The sequence below is a fragment of the Salvelinus sp. IW2-2015 genome, linkage group LG17, assembly GCF_002910315.2.
Source record: "Salvelinus sp. IW2-2015 linkage group LG17, ASM291031v2, whole genome shotgun sequence".
NCBI lineage: Eukaryota > Metazoa > Chordata > Actinopteri > Salmoniformes > Salmonidae > Salvelinus > Salvelinus sp. IW2-2015.
In genome coordinates, this window is record NC_036857.1 from 13,034,242 (window position 1) to 13,049,815 (window position 15,574).

Consider the following 15,574-nt stretch of genomic DNA (forward strand, 5'->3'; position numbering starts at 1 on the left):
GCAGGATTGTGTTGGTTTCAAGTGTCTGTGTGACTGGTGTCTCTTTCAGGATTGTGTTAGTTTCAGTGTCTGTGTGACTGTGGTTCTCTTTCAGGATTGTGTTGGTTTCAGTGTCTGTGTGACTGTGTCTCTTTCAGGATTGTGTTGGTTTCAGTGCTGTGTGACTGTGTCTCTTCAGGATTGTGTTGGTTTCAGTGTCTGTGTACTGTGTCCTCTTTCAGGATTGTGTTGTTTCAGTGTCTGTGTGACTGTGTCTCTTTCAGGATTGTGTTGGTTTCAGTGTCTGTGTACTGTGTCTCTTTCAGGATTGTGTTGGTTTCAGTGTCTGTGTGACTGTGTCTCTTTCAGGATTGTGTTGGTTTCAGTGTCTGTGGACTGTGTCTCTTTCAGGATTGTGTTGGTTTCAGTGTCTGTGTGACTGTGTCTCTTTCAGGATTGTGTTGGTTTTCAGTGTCTGTGTGACTGTGTCTCTTTCAGGATTGTGTTGGTTTCAGTGTCTGTGTGCCTGTGTCTCTTTCAGGATTGTGTGTTTCAGTGTCTGTGTGACTGTGCTCTTTCAGGATTGTGTTGGTTTCAGTGTCTGTGTGACTGTGTCTCTTTCAGGATTGTGTTGGTTTCAGTGTCTGGTGTGACTGTGTCTCTTTCAGGATTGTGTTGGTTTCAGTGTCTGTGTACTGTGTCTCTTTTCAGGATTGTGTTGGTTTCAGTGTCTGTGTGACTGTGTCTCTTTCAGGATTGTGTTGGTTTCAGTGTCTGTGTACTGTGTCTCTTTCAGGATTGTGTTGGTTTCAGTGTCTGTGTGACTGTGTCTCTTTCAGATTGTGTTGGTTTCAGTGTCTGTGTGACTGTGTCCTCTTCAGGATTGTGTTGGTTTCAGTGTCTGTGTGACTGTGTCTCTTTCAGGATTGTGTTGGTTTCAGTGTCTGTGTGACTGGTGTCTCTTTCAGGATTGTGTTGGTTTCAGTGTCTGTGTACTGTGTCTCTTTCAGGATTGTGTTGGTTTCAGTGTCTGTGTGACTGTGTCTCTTTCAGGATTGTGTTGTTTCAGTGTCTGTGACTGTGTCTCTTTCAGGATTGTGTTGGTTTCAGTGTCTGTGTGACTGTGTCTCTTTCAGGATGTGTGTTGGTTTCAGTGTCTGTGTGACTTGTGTCTCTTTCAGGATTGTGTTGGTTTCAGTGTCTGTGTGACTGTGTCTCTTTCAGGATTGTGTTGGTTTCAGTGTCTGTGTGACTGTGTCCTCTTCAGGATGTGTTGTGTTTCAGTGTCTGTGTGACTGTGTCTTTTCAGGATTGTGTTGGTTTCAGTGTCTGTGTGACTGTGTCTCTTTCAGGATGTTGTTGGTTTCAGTGTCTGTGTGACTGTGTCTCTTTCAGGATTGTGTTGGTTTCAGTGTCTGTGTGACTGTGTCTCTTTCAGGATTGTGTGTGGTTTTCATGATCTGTGTTCTTTCAGGATTGTGTTGGTTTCAGTGTCTGTGTGACTGTGTCTCTTTCAGGATTGTGTTGGTTTCAGTGTCTGTGTGACTGTGTCTCTTTCAGGGGCAGGATAAAGCATCTGGATGTGGTGACCTTGCTGAGACGCATCCAGCCTCCTCTAGGCTTTGGCAAGCTTTGTCCACACAGAGTGGCCTGCAAGGTGTGTCTGAACACCCAAACAGCACAAACACACATTACACACATATTACATAAGGTGTTCATGTTGTGAGCTCAATCTTGCCCTGGTTAACTCATATGTTGCATGACCGTAACTCCTTTTAGAGACTGGTTGCCATGAACATGCCCCTGAACAGTGATGGCACGGTCATGTTCAATGCCACTCTGTTTGCCTTGGTGAGGACCGCTCTGAAGATCAAAACTGAAGGTGAGCACTGGGAGCTAACACAGTGATGTCTGAATGAGGACATACTATGAAGTCAATCGGACAGACTCATCACACAGTATCTCTGATGGCGTATTTCCACTAAGGACTTACCCCAGTGTTTTAACCAAAACGATCCGATTTTTGTGTGTCCACCGCCACGATCAGGCTCCAGTTTCTCACTGGCCCATGTCCTCAGTAGACCTGCTCTGACTTTTAGCCAAGGTTCACAAGTCCTCAGTGTCAGTCTTAGCTATATGGAAACACAGTTCCCCCAAAAATAACATTAGAGCCCACATTACCATAATCACTGTCGACACACTGGGGCTGTAATGGAAACACCCAATGAATGTACTCAAAATACTCTTATACAGTGGCCTGCTCAATAGCTGTCTTGATTGGTCCAAATCATTCACCAAGTGTTGGTTTCCTAGGCAACTTGGAACAGGCCAATGAGGAGTTGCGAGCGGTCATCAAGAAGATCTGGAAGAGGACCAGCATGAAGCTGCTGGACCAAGTGGTGCCCCCTGCAGGCGGTCAGTAGAATGGCTCCCGCCTCCATGTGTCTGTGGTGTCTGTCAACAGTAACTGTACAGGAGATTCTACCTCAAGGCTAGCGTGGCTAAAGAGAGACTTCCTCATGTCAGACTGCCCTGTATACCTGCACATGCTCAATTGTTATGTACACTTTAAACATACAAATGCGCTGTGCAAAACTACATAGATAAGCAGTGTTATTACTTATGTACTGTGTGTGTATTCACGGTGGCGATCCTACGCTCCAGGCTGACCTTTAACAAGGTTTTCCCTCAGCAGTGTTATNAGCAGTGTTATTACTTATGTACTGTGTGTGTATTCACGGTGGCGATCCTACGCTCCAGGCTGACCTTTAACAAGGTTTTCCCTCAGCAGTGTTATTACTTATGTACTGTGTGTGTATTCACGGTGGCGATCCTACGCTCCAGGCTGACCTTTAACAAGGTTTTCCCTCAGCAGTGGTATTACACAGGATCAATAGGTGGAACTCAAAGCATATACTCAGCAGTCACACCTTGAAAATAAACAAATTCATTGACATTAGTGATCCATGGCCTTGCTAACCTTGTGAAACAGTTTGCGTCGACAAATTATTGACAAACAGTTGAGTCTTCACTTCCTGTTTTGTGTGTGAATAGCTGTAAAAGTCACAGATAAGAGCAGGATCAGATAGGGGATGAGACAGAAACTGCAGACTGTCACTTAAGTTCGGCGAAACTCACCTTATCTCACTCTCTTTTTCCCTCCACAGTGTGCTCACATGCTCATTACAGCCTAACTCTGGGGCTTCCTAGTGATACTCAGGCCAGGCTCAATCTTATATGGCTCCCTATTCACTTCATTGTGCACTAAGCAGTGTACTCTATAGGAAGGGGATATCACAGCACCCATGTGTTTCTGTGAATTGCCATGCAGAACTGTTGTTCTGTATACTGCTTGGTTGACCTGAGCCATACTGACCTATACAGTCTGTGGTGTTGTGCTGTGTTGTACTATGCTGATGATGACCAACCTGTAGTGTTCTTCACTGTGCCATAGTTTTCTGAAACCATTATTTGTGGTATTTTATTTTCATTGTTATCCTTTGCTGCACAATACGTTCTGCTTTAGCTCTGATGCTTGGCTTGTTCTAGCATTGCATGTTCTGCTATAGTTTACTAACTCCTCTTGATCTCTCTCTCTCTCTTTCTGGCCAAGCTTCTCTCCTCCACAGCTTTCCCTCCTCTTCTTTCCACTCTTCCATAGTCTCTTCTGCTCTCTCCCTCTCTCTGCTGTCCGGAATTTCCTGCAGCAGTTCTGTTTTTGGCCGGTGGCATGGAACTAGAGTTGCCTCTCTCTCCTGTGCCCTAGCTGTCCCCAGTCTGCTTACTAACTAGCTGAGTGACACAGATCGCTGCTTCCCTGTTCTGTACTGCTTCCCTGTTCTGTACTGCTTCCCTGGCCTGCACGTCTCTTAACAGTTTAGATATTCTTCTCTTTCTGCTGTAGTCTTCTTGTTAGGTGCTTCTAACTGTGGCAGTATCCCTGTACTGTAGCTAAGCCTTAGATACTGTAGGTGGATGTGTAGCTGTTTGATAGACTCGTATGTTTAGTAAGATGTGGTTGTGTTGGTTTGAAAGAAAACAAGCGTTGTGCCGCTTCATATCATTATTTTGTGGTATGATGACTATTGAGTTGAGGCTACTTTCTGTTTGGCTGTTTTTAATTCTATGTTTCAGAACTGTTCATATTTTGATAATACCAGATACTCTAGTGCAAGGATGGGTAACTTTGATCGGGTGGGTTCCACAAAAAATCTGAACTCATCATGAGGAGCCGCAGTGGCTAGCTGGTCTGCTTACCGACATCCAGATATACAGTACCAGTCAAAAGTTTGGACACACCTACTCATTCAAGGGTTTTTCTTTATTTTTACTATTTTCTACATTGTAAAATAATAGAGAAGACATCAAAACTATGAAATAACACATATGGAATCATGTAGTAACCAAAAATATGAATGCCAAGAGTGTGCAAAGCTGTCATGAAGGCAAAGGGTGGCTACTTTGAAGAATCTCTAATATAAAATATATTTAGATTTTTAAAACACTTTTTTGGTTACTACATGATTCCATATGTGTTATTTCATAGTTTTGATGTGTTCACTATTATTTTACAATGTAGAAAATAGTAAAAAACCCTTGAATGAGTAGGTGTGTCCAAACTTCTGACTAGTCCTGTATACTGTATATTAAAAAAATGTTGTTGGGTTTCTGCGGAATATCAGTTATTCAAAACAGACTCATGATAACGACAGCATACATGTATAGGATATTCAGCCGATTGTTGGAGTGCTCTGAAGAGTTCGTATAGGAGAGGTAGAGTACCATTATGTCTTTGGGCCTAGTGTTATTTCCCAGGATGCTGTGCGGCGTGGTGAGGTGCTSACAGTGGAGGCGTTTGTGTGGTCTGTTCACTCAGATGACGAGGTAACCGTGGGGAAGTTCTATGCCACCTTCCTGATACAGGACTACTTCAGGAAATTCAAGAAACGCAAAGAGCAAGGCCTGGTGGGAAGACACTCATTCTCCAGCCTGAACTCCACCATCGCCCTCCAGGTGAGTCTCAACTGCTGTACTGTTCTGTACTGGACTGTACCATTCCACCTCCTCAGAGTTGTCAATAGTTACCAAACTCACACTATTATGGCCAATCTGTGTACACTGTAACACAACAAGTCAATTTATTTGAACTGCAGATACCTGTACAATTTAAAAGATAATAACCTTTGAAACTAACTGATAGGACTTACAAACCAAAATATGTGGCTAATTTAGTAAGATAATAATACATTAATATGGGTAAACAATATGTAACTGCTAGTTAGTGATTGGTTGAATCACACTTTGTCCAGTCACCACTGGACATCTGCAAAGCAGCAGGCCACTGCACCTGAACACAATGTTGCTTCTCTGGCCTGCACTTTGCTATGTCACCTCTAGCCATGCTTACATCTGCAGACCCTTTCTTATCTGCTTCTGGAAACAATCAGAGATAAAGAGAATGTTGTTCCTCAGAAATGATTTAGTCTGATTTAGTTGATTTAGTTAACTCTGGATTAGCAGTGCTGTGCACACTCACCCTGGTTAACAAAGCACCTCCTCAGTCTGATTTGTCTGTGTGTACTGTATGTGTCTGACCTTATGCTTCAGTTCATGTGTGTGTGTGTATGTGTTCCTGCCAGCTCTCAGCTGCTCTCTTGTCGTCGTTGCAGGCTGGCCTCCGCACACTGCATGATATTGGGCCCGAAATTCGCCGAGTCATATCGTGTGACCTGCAAGACGAAGGCCTTGTAGACATGAATGCAGAAGAAGATGACGAGGTGTCTAGGGTAAATCACTGTCCCAGTTCATTCAATAGATGCGCTTGATTTAACTCACCCGACACGTAGAATTCGTTTTTTACAACCAATGGAATGGTCCCAAACTCAGTTCACGTGGTTGCTAGCTGAGCTAAATCAAGTACCCCAATTAAAACAGTGACTTTGTTGGTCCACTCTTTGGCTAGTGGGAAGAGCTTGCTTGCCTATTGACTCAGTCACAACAGATATTTCACTCTGAGATGTTGACAATAATGTAATTTCCATTGTATGATTTACAGAGCGGAATTAAGTCTCGTTGAGCCTAGTTTAAAGATGATAACACTCATATTGCCTGATAACCCAGAACACACAGTAGACGATACTTATTCAACCCAGTGGTTTTAAAGATGATAACACTGCATATTGCCTGATAACCCAGAACACACAGTAGACGATACTTATTCAACCCAGTGGTTTTAAAGATACTCCACTTACATAAAATGTTTTGCACACACACTTTCACTAAATTCACTGTTAATTTAATACCCTCATTATCTGTTGAACATAATTTAGTGAAGATCGTAATTAAAACCTCAATGGCCGTGCCTTACCACCAGGACAGACCCAAAGCCAGTGGTTAAGTTTGGTCACTGTGTTTTTATGGTCGCCTGTACTGACCCGAGTGTTGTCTCTACAGAGGAACGGCGTGCTGTTCGCCAACCACACCAATCACGTTAACGCGGACCACCGGGGTTCTGTCACCCAGCGGCCCCTCCAGGTCCCACCTCCTTCCTGCCACGCATTCGTGGAGCCCTCTCAGGTTGGCTCTGAGGAAGGGGCTGGTGACCCCCACCCCTACAACCACTACTACCCCAAATCCCCCATGGCCTCCAACGCCAACCTCAACAACGCCAACATCTCCACTGTGCCCTCCCTGACCAAAGGGGGGCAGAGGTGCTGCCTCCGCCGTGAGCACTCGTCTGCTAATGGGGCACCCTCCTCCAGCTCGCACCACAAGAGTGTTGACTTCGACACCCTCACCACGGTCCAGTCTGCAAGGTAACTTAGGATGCTGCTTTCTTGGCCTGGTCTCCATAGTAAAAGAGCTCTCTTAACCTCAAAGGGACTTCCTGGTTAAAGGTTACATAATATTATGGTTCTCTCCATTTTTAATGCAGTAGTCAATGAATGTATGCACTGTAAAAAAAAAAAAGATGTTGATTCAATGTACAATTGTAAGGCAACAAGGTGCAATAAGATAGTGAGTTCACTCAACAACATTTTCACACAAAAAAAGTGTTTTCTCAACCAATATTTTTGGAGTAAGCTGCCAATACTATTGCAGCTGGTTGCCTTACAATTGTACGTTGAATCAACATCTTCTTTTTACAGTGTGGTAATGAACTAGGGGATTAGGTTTGAATTCAGGTGTGATGAGAACAGTGGTTACTTGCTTGCGTAAGGTCTACGAGCTGTGGAGCTCAATGAGATGAACCCCATGACAACAGATGTGGATCTGAATAGGGCGTTTGGGTTTTGAAGTTGTTGCCCCCATCACATCCTTACCACAGCTATGTCTTTCACATATCCTGGCCTTTCATAGAATGGATMTTTTCAGCACCGTTCATTCTTGCACCATTAAGAGCTCTTTATGTTGAAATCCTGGTATTGTGTGTATCTATCAGTAACACACACACACTCCAGACCCATTCATTTTATGACAAGGATTATTATTTCTGTTTGTCTCACATTGTCTTTGTCATTGCATGCCCTTCCCTTCCCCTCTCCTGTCCCAAATACACATTTCCTTCACCACAACGTGCTTGCTTGGACAGGAGGCTCTACTATGAGACCTACATTAGGTATGTGTGTGAAACTACTGTTTCACCCTTTAATGACCCCAATCTCGCATTGGTTTATATGATCTGCTTTACTGAGATACTATACCTCAATCACCCCTTAAAAAGGCTTCTGGTTGAACTTTGACCCTTTGACCCTAGGTCAGAATCAGGGGGTGTTCTGTACCCAACCATCCGTAGAGAGAAGCCAGGGGGAGCAGACAGTGATGATGACAAGGGCTCAGGAGAATACTTCAGTGGCGAGGAGTATCAGGAGGACGACCTCATGTTGCACAAAGACAGGTWTCACCTGGAAACCACTTTTCCTCTACTCTCCTCTCCTCTACTGTACTCTCTACTGTATTCTCCTCTACTCTCCTCTCCTCTACTGTACTCTCTACTGTATTCTCCTCTCCTCGTAATGTGTAATTCTCTACTGTATCTCTACGTCCTCCTCTCCTCCTCCCTCTACTGTACTAGTCTACTGTATTTTCCTCTCCTCATACTGTACTTCTCTACGTGTATCTCCTCTAACTCTCCTTCTCTCTACTGTACTGTCTACTGTATTCTCCTGCTACTCCTGTCTCCTCTACTGTACTCTCTACTGTATTCTCCTCTACTTCTCCTCTCCTCTACTGTACTCTCTACTGTATTTGTCCCTCTACTCTCCTCTATCTCTCCTCTGCACTTGTACTCTCTACTGGGTATGTCTCTCGTACTCTGCCTCTCTCTACTGTACACTCTCTACTGTATTCTCCTCTACTCTCCTCTAACTCTCTACTTACTCTCTACTGTATTCTCGTCCCTACTCTCCTCCTTCTTGCTAGACTGTACTCTCTTTACTGTAGTTTCTGGCGTCTGGTCCCCTCCTCTGATTGTACTGGCTCTATGTGGATTCGTCCGTTCTAGACTCTCCTTACTGTACTCTTGTAGCTGTCCTAATACTGTATTTCGCCTGCCTCGTATCTGTCCTCTCCGTACTGCTGGCCTCTCGCTTGCTAGGGCTGCTATGCGTCTGACTGTATGGAGGGTTCTCTGTGACTCGGGTGCGCGCGTTCACTCCTCTGAACCTGTAGCTGCTCTACTGTATTCCTCCTCTACGTGGAGGGCTCGCGTCCCCTCGTGTCTCTCGCGTAAGCTGTATTACTGTCCTCTACTCTCGCCTCTTGCCTCATAATGGGTAACTCTTCTCGGTAGCGTGATGGAACCTCGGATCATTTACGTAGGCGGCCGGCGTTCCGCTCGCTACTTCTCCTAGAACTAACTCTCTTCTGCATCCTGCGTTACTGTGAGCTGCGGCTGACTCTACTTAAGTTATCTGTAGCCTCGTGTTCATGCTACGTGGTCATCACTCGCATTAGTATAACTCTTGCCTCTAGACTGGTAGTTTCGTTCTGCGCTTCCTCTACTGTATCTCTCTACTGTAATTCTCCTCCATATGACTCTCTCTTCGAGGCTCCTCCTCTAGGCTCATCCTTCTGCGTCGTCGGGTAAAGAAGCGTGGCTAGGTACGCCCGTCTAGGACTGTAGTTTTCCTCTAAGCAGCGACTTGCGTCTATTGCCGAATGCCTGACTCGCTCGTAGCTTCGTCTACCTGTTACTGTACTGCGCGCTCTCTAAACTACTCCTCTGTAGCTGTAGCCTTCCTACTGTATTGCTCCTCGTAGACTCTCGGGGGCGAGTCTCTATGGGGTACTCTCTACCTGGGTAGTTTGACTACGCCTCCGTGCTCTCGTTCCCTTAGCGTTGTAATGCTGCGTGGGTAGCTGTATTCGTCGTGCGTCATCATCCCCTCTCCTCGTAAAGGTCGGTAACTGTACTTCGTCTAGCTTGTATTATCTCCTCCTTACTCTCCTCTCGCTTCTACTTGTTAACTCGTCGCTAGACGTTGGTATTCTATCCCTCTAACTTCTCCTCGTCCCTGTAACTGGTATCTCGTCGTACTGTTATTCTCCTCATAACTAGCTCCGGCGCTCTCCTGCTGACTGTACTCACGTCATTACTGTGATTCTATCTCGTGCTCCTCACTCGTACTTGTTTGAGCTCTCTAAGGCTTGATATTCTCCCTCCTCTCGTGGGCTAGAGACTCTCGCTGCTGATAGCTGAATGGCTGTATGAACTCTCCTACTGATGTAAAATCTCCGGCTGCATACTCTGCTCCTGCGATCCCTCTACTGACTGTCTCGTAGCTGTAGTTCTACCTCTCCTCTCCTCCTACTGTACTCGCTCTGACTGTATTTCTCCGCTGGTCGGACTCCTCGCTGATACAGGGGCTTGCTAACTGTCAGTACGCTGTCTACGGTGATTCTCCTGCGAGGTAACCTGGTAGTTTCACATGCCCCTCTAAGCTGTGACTGGTATTCTCCTACTGATGTATGCTTCCCATACTGCTCCATCTCTCTACTGTTACTCTCTTCATGCTGGTATTGCTCCATCTGATACTCTCACCTACTCTCTAGCTGTATCTCGTCTACAGTATTCTCCTCTGCTCGCTGTCCTCTACTGTAATCTCTGCTAAGAAGGCGCTGTATTCTCACTCTACAGTTCGTCGAGGCCTCTCTCTAGGCTGCACGGTTCTCTCTGGTCTCAGCTCTGATTACTACTTCTCTACTAGACTTGAGTATGGGTGTCATCTCGCTCGTCTCTCTACTGTAACTAGCATCATACTGTATGCGGCTCTAGCTCTCACAGACATTCTGATCGCGTCGTTAATCTGGGTGTAGGATCCGATATAAACAGATAGATTCGGTTGCGAGCCTCCTACGCTACAGCGTCTCTCACTCTGTGACGTGTACTGTTACTCTACGCTTCGTATGACCTGGAGTGGTATTCTCTCTGAAGATATACTCTCCGTCGATGCAGATCGTGCATCGATGACTCTCTTGTATAACCTCAGGCTGTGATGGGCGGTATACTGTTCTTAGACCTAAGTGAGTAGATATAGCTTCACGCATCATACTGCTGACCTCATGTTGAGTCCAATCTTAATACTGGTTGAGACGGTCTCTAACTGTTATTCTCCTGCTTAGCTCTCTGCTCCTATCTACTAGTAAGCTCTGCTACTGTATTCCTCATCTAACTCTCTCCTCACTCTACGTAACTTCGTACGATATTAACTGTATATCTCCCGTCATCAGCTGCGGCCCTCTCCTCGTGGATACTGCGTACTCTGCGCTCCTCTATGAGTTGCTCCTCTACTGTACTCTACCTCTCTGTACCTTCCTCATTGCTCCTCTTACAGGCTCTCCTCTCTCATGTCTAGCTGTACTCTCCTCCTATTCTCTCTTCTACTGTACTCTGATCTATTAAGCCCTCTTAAACTGTAGCTTCTCCCTTCTCGTCACTGGTACGCTCTGCTCTATTTCTCCATCTACTGTACTCTCCTCTCGCTCTGCAGTCTGTAGACCACGCTCACTCTTACTTCTCATCTAGCTGGCGCGGGTACTGTACCTCTCCTTCTCGCCTGCTAAACTGTAGGATCGTGCTTCGGCGGTCCTATGTCCGCATTTCGTAAAGTTGTACTTCTCCGTCTCTCTCAACTGTAGACTCATCCTTCATTATGAGTTGCTACCGTTCCTAGTTTAGTCGCCTGTCAGCTTCTCCTCTATCGTCTCTCTACTGACTCTGTTCTCTATTCTCTCTCTATCTTGTACTCTCCTCATCCTCTATCTGTACTCTCCTCTTCTACTGTACCTCTCCTCTACTCTCTCCTCTACTGTACTCTCCTCGTTCCTCTACTGTACTACCTCTATCTCTCCTACTGTACTCTCCCTCTCCTCGTCTACTGTACTCTCCTCTATTCTCCTCTTAACTGTATCTCTCGCTCTCCTCTACTGCTACGAATTCTCCCTCCTGCTATTCCCTCTACTGTACTCTCCTCTACTGTACTCTCTCTCTCATTCTCCTTCCTCTACTGTACTCTCCTCTATTCTCTTACTGTACTCTCCTCCTCCTCTACCTGTACTTCTCCTCTATCTCTCCTCTACTAGTCTCTCTCCTCTTCCCCTCTACTGTACTCTCCTCTATTCTCATTCTACTGTACTCTCCTCTCTTCTCTCTACTGTATCTCAGCCTCTCTCCTCTTACTGTACTCTCCTCTATTCCTCTCTACTTTCTCCTCTATCCTCTACTGTACTCTTCTCTCCTCTATTCTCCTCTACTGTACTCTCCTCTCCTCTACTGTACCTCTCTATTCTCCTCTACGTACTCTCCTCTCTCTCCTCTACTGTACCCTCCTTCCTTATTTCTCTCTACTGTACTCTCCTCTCCTCTACTGTACTCCTCTCTATTCTCCTCTACTGTACTCTCCTCTCCTCTACTGTACTCTTCCTCTATTCTCCTCTACTGGTACTCTCCTCTCCTCTACTGTACTCTCCTGCTATTCTCATCTACTGTACTCTCCTTCTATCTCCTCTACTCTGTACTCTCTTCCTCTCTCCTACTGTACTTCACCCCTATTTCCCCTCTCACTCTCCTCTCCTCTACTGTACTCCTCTTATTCTCCTCTACTGTACTCTCTGTCTCTCCTCTATCTCTACTCTCCCTCTCCTCTACTGTACTCCTTCCTCTATTCTCTCCTCTACTGTACTCTCCTCTATTCTCCTCTACTGTACTCTCCTCTCCTCTACTGTACCTCTCCTCTATTCTCTCATCTACTGTACTCTCCTCTTATTCTTCCTCTACTGTACTCTCCTCTCCTTCTACTGTACTCTCCTCTATTCTCTCTACTCTCCTGCGTATCTCTACCTTAGCTCTTCCCCTCTAATCTCCTCTACTGTACTCTCCTCTCCGTACTCCTAATCCTGTAGACCTCTCATCCTAGTTCTCCTCTACATCTACTGTACTCCTCCTCTCCTCTAATCTCTTACTGTACTCTCCTCTAATTCTCCTCTACTGGTACTCTCTCTCTCCTCTTTAACCTGTACCACGCTGTTTCTCCTCTACCTGTTAACTCTCTCCTCTACTTCTCTCCTTATTCTCTCATGTACTCTCCTCTCCCTCTAAACTGTATCCCTATTCTTCTCTACTGTACTCTCCCCGTCATTATTCTCCTCTCCCTATGTTCTCTCTATCTCATTCTGTACTCTCTCTTCTCTCTACTTCTCCGCGTCATCCTCCATCCTGTAACTCTCTCTCTCCCTCTACTGGTACCTCACTCCCCTACATCTACTGGTACTCTCGCTCTATTCTCCTCTACTGTACTCGCCTCTCCCTACAATGTAGCTGCTCCTCTATTCTCCTTCCCATCTACTGTACTCTCCTCTTGCTCCTCTACTGTACTCTCCTTCTCGCTCTACTGTACTTCTCCTCTAATTCTCCCTCGTACTGTACTCTCTCCTCTCTCTTCTATCTGTACCCCTCCTATTCCTCCTCCTACTTGTATATCGCTCTTATTCGCTCGTATCTCCCTCCCTATGCCTGGTAACTTCTCACGTGTCTGCTGTTCTATCGGATCTATAGCTGTGAACTCTCTTCTATTGTCCTCTACTGTACTGCTCCTCTATTCTCCTCACTGTATTCTCCTCTCCTCTCTTCTCGCTGCCTCCTCCTTCTTCTTCCTCTTCCACTCTACTGCACTCTACTCTATCAGTACCTGTCCAGATGTGGCTGCTGTTGACAAGGTGGTTGTTTATTGATGTTGTTGTCTGGTTGTTGCTCAGGATGCCCCATAAGGAGTTTCAAGACCTTCAAACTGACTTGGACACAAATGCATCGAGGGGTTACCATCAACCTGATAGTCTCTATGACGACGACCAGCAACCCATTTACCAAGATGGTGGGCGGTCGCCAAAGCGACGGTTGTTCCCCTCTACACCCCAGGGTGAGGTCCCTTGGTTACCATAGTGATTAAATCAGGGGTGTCACTGATTGGCTGATAAAGATGATGGAACACTCAAAGGGCTTTACATTGTAATGAGATCCATAGATGTAAATGATAGGTGTCTCTCCTGTGTTTAAACCTCCAGCACCCCACAGACCCTCCTTCAACTTTCTCTCCTGTGTTTAAACCTCTAGCACCCCACAGACCCTCCTTCAACTTTGTCCATCCTGTGTTTAAACCTCCAGCACCCCACAGACCCTCCTTCAACTTTCTCTCCTGTGTTTAAACCTCCAGCACCCCACAGACCCTCCTTCAACTTTGAGTGTTTGCGGAGACATAGCAGTCAGGATGATGACATCCCCTTGACCCCTTCCGTTCCCCATCGAACAGCTCTACCCCTGCATCTGATGCAGCAACAGGTGGGTACCACTGAACCAAACTGATGGCTACCCATTTGCACTGAAAGACTTACTCTCACACAATTAGCTTACAAAATATTGACACAACTCACTGCACATACACACAAACATGCGTGAGTCTTAATTTAGGCAATGAATTAAAGGTATGTCTATGTGGTTTGACCTCCTTGACCCCTACTCTTCTCCTGTTGCCTAGGTGATGGCAGTGGCTGGCCTGGACTCCAGCAGAGTCCAGCGTCTCTCTCCATCACGCTCTCTACGTTCCTGGGCCACGCCCCCCACCTCCCCCATTAGCAGGGACCACTCCCCCTACTACACCCCCCTCATCCAGGTACGTGTGTGTGTGTGTGCATTTATGAATGTAAATGTGTTGATACATTTGTGTGTGTGTGTGTGTGTGTGTGTGTGTGTGTGTGTGTGTGTGTGTGTATCCAGGTGGACTGGCGTGGTCCCGGCAGTGTGAGCAGCACCCCTGGCTCTGTGAGAAGAAGCTCCTGGTACACTGACGCCCTGGAAGCCCCTTTGAGCCTCACCTACTCCCCCTCACAGCTCCAGATCCCCCCAGAGTACCGCAGGCAGTACCACCAGAAGATAGGCAGTGCAACAGCTAGTAGAGGCCGTGAGTAGCCCTGACACCCACACACACACCACACACACACACACACACACACACACACACACACACACACACACACACAACACACACACACACACACACACACACACACACACACACACACACACACACACACTTTTGATTGATTGATTAATGATTTCCCCTTTTTCTGTTTCAGGTGTTGATTTCAGAAGGACTGGGGAAATACGCCAAGGACCCCAAATTTGTGGCAGCGACGAAGCATGAGATCGCGGACGCCTGCGAGAATGACCATTGATGAGATGGAGAGTGCCGCCAGCAACCTGCTGAATGGCAGTATGGGTTAATGGAGCGGGGGCACCGGGGCCACGACAATAGTGACGGGCCCACGAGCCTCAGGGACCGTAATCTCCATGACTACAGTGATGAGGAGCCGACACGAGTGTGAAATGTGAAGAATCTGACTGATGAGATGATATGCATCAGCACCCTATTAGCATCAGCACCCTATAGCAGTCAGTCACATAGGCTGACATGGCACTCATGGCATGAGATCGCGGACGCCTGCGAGATGACATTGATGAGATGGAGAGTGCCGCCAGCAACCTGCTGAATGGCAGTATGGGTAATGGAGCGGGGGCAACCGGGGCCACGGACAAAGTGACGGCACGAGCCTCAGGGACCGTAATCTCATGACTACAGTGATGAGGAGCCGGACACGAGTGTGAAATGTGAAGAAGATCTGACTGATGAGATTATATGCACAGCACCCTATAGCAGTCAGTCACATAGGCTGACATGGCACTCTATAGTAGTCAGTCACATAGGCTGACATGGCACTCTATGTATTCAGTCACATAGGCTGACATGGCACTCTATAGTAGTCAGTCACATAGGCTGACATGGCACTCTATAGTAGTCAGTCACATAGGCTGACATGGCACTGCTATAGTAGTCAGTCACATAGGCTGACATGGCACTCTGTAGTAGTTCAGTCACATAGGCTGACATGGCACTCTTAAGTAGTTCAAGTCACATAGGCTGACATGCACTCTATAGTAGTCAGTCACATAGGCTGACATGGCACCCTATACCGTAATGAAGTGCACTTGTGCACTATATAGGGGGAGATGTGCCTTTTGGAGTGCCTTTCTTTTCTGTGGAAA

At 46.3% G+C, this 15,574-nt stretch overlaps 1 protein-coding gene and 1 long non-coding RNA gene across 2 annotated transcripts in view; one reads left to right on the forward strand and one right to left on the reverse strand.

Moving 5' to 3' along the window:
- Positions 1-15,374, forward strand: part of LOC111976881 (voltage-dependent L-type calcium channel subunit alpha-1D) — a 59,920-nt gene extending 44,546 nt beyond the window's left edge. The window contains 16 exon segments of the mRNA XM_070448172.1: positions 1,540-1,636; positions 1,759-1,861; positions 2,293-2,394; positions 4,856-4,992; positions 5,649-5,765; positions 6,433-6,794; positions 7,571-7,597; positions 7,736-7,876; positions 13,234-13,394; positions 13,689-13,813; positions 14,010-14,144; positions 14,249-14,415; positions 14,417-14,432; positions 14,608-14,694; positions 14,696-14,785; positions 15,088-15,374. Of these exon segments, the coding sequence (XP_070304273.1) occupies positions 1,540-1,636; positions 1,759-1,861; positions 2,293-2,394; positions 4,856-4,992; positions 5,649-5,765; positions 6,433-6,794; positions 7,571-7,597; positions 7,736-7,876; positions 13,234-13,394; positions 13,689-13,813; positions 14,010-14,144; positions 14,249-14,415; positions 14,417-14,432; positions 14,608-14,694; positions 14,696-14,785; positions 15,088-15,240 (2,020 nt within the window). The 3' untranslated portion in view covers positions 15,241-15,374.
- On the reverse strand, positions 11,345-12,236 carry LOC139029045 (uncharacterized). Its single transcript, XR_011481292.1, has 4 exons — positions 12,157-12,236; positions 11,853-11,912; positions 11,685-11,758; positions 11,345-11,379 (listed from the first exon to the last, which is right to left on the reverse strand). It is a non-coding gene; the product is annotated as an uncharacterized lncRNA (long non-coding RNA).
- Positions 15,375-15,574: the final 200 nt, after the last annotated feature.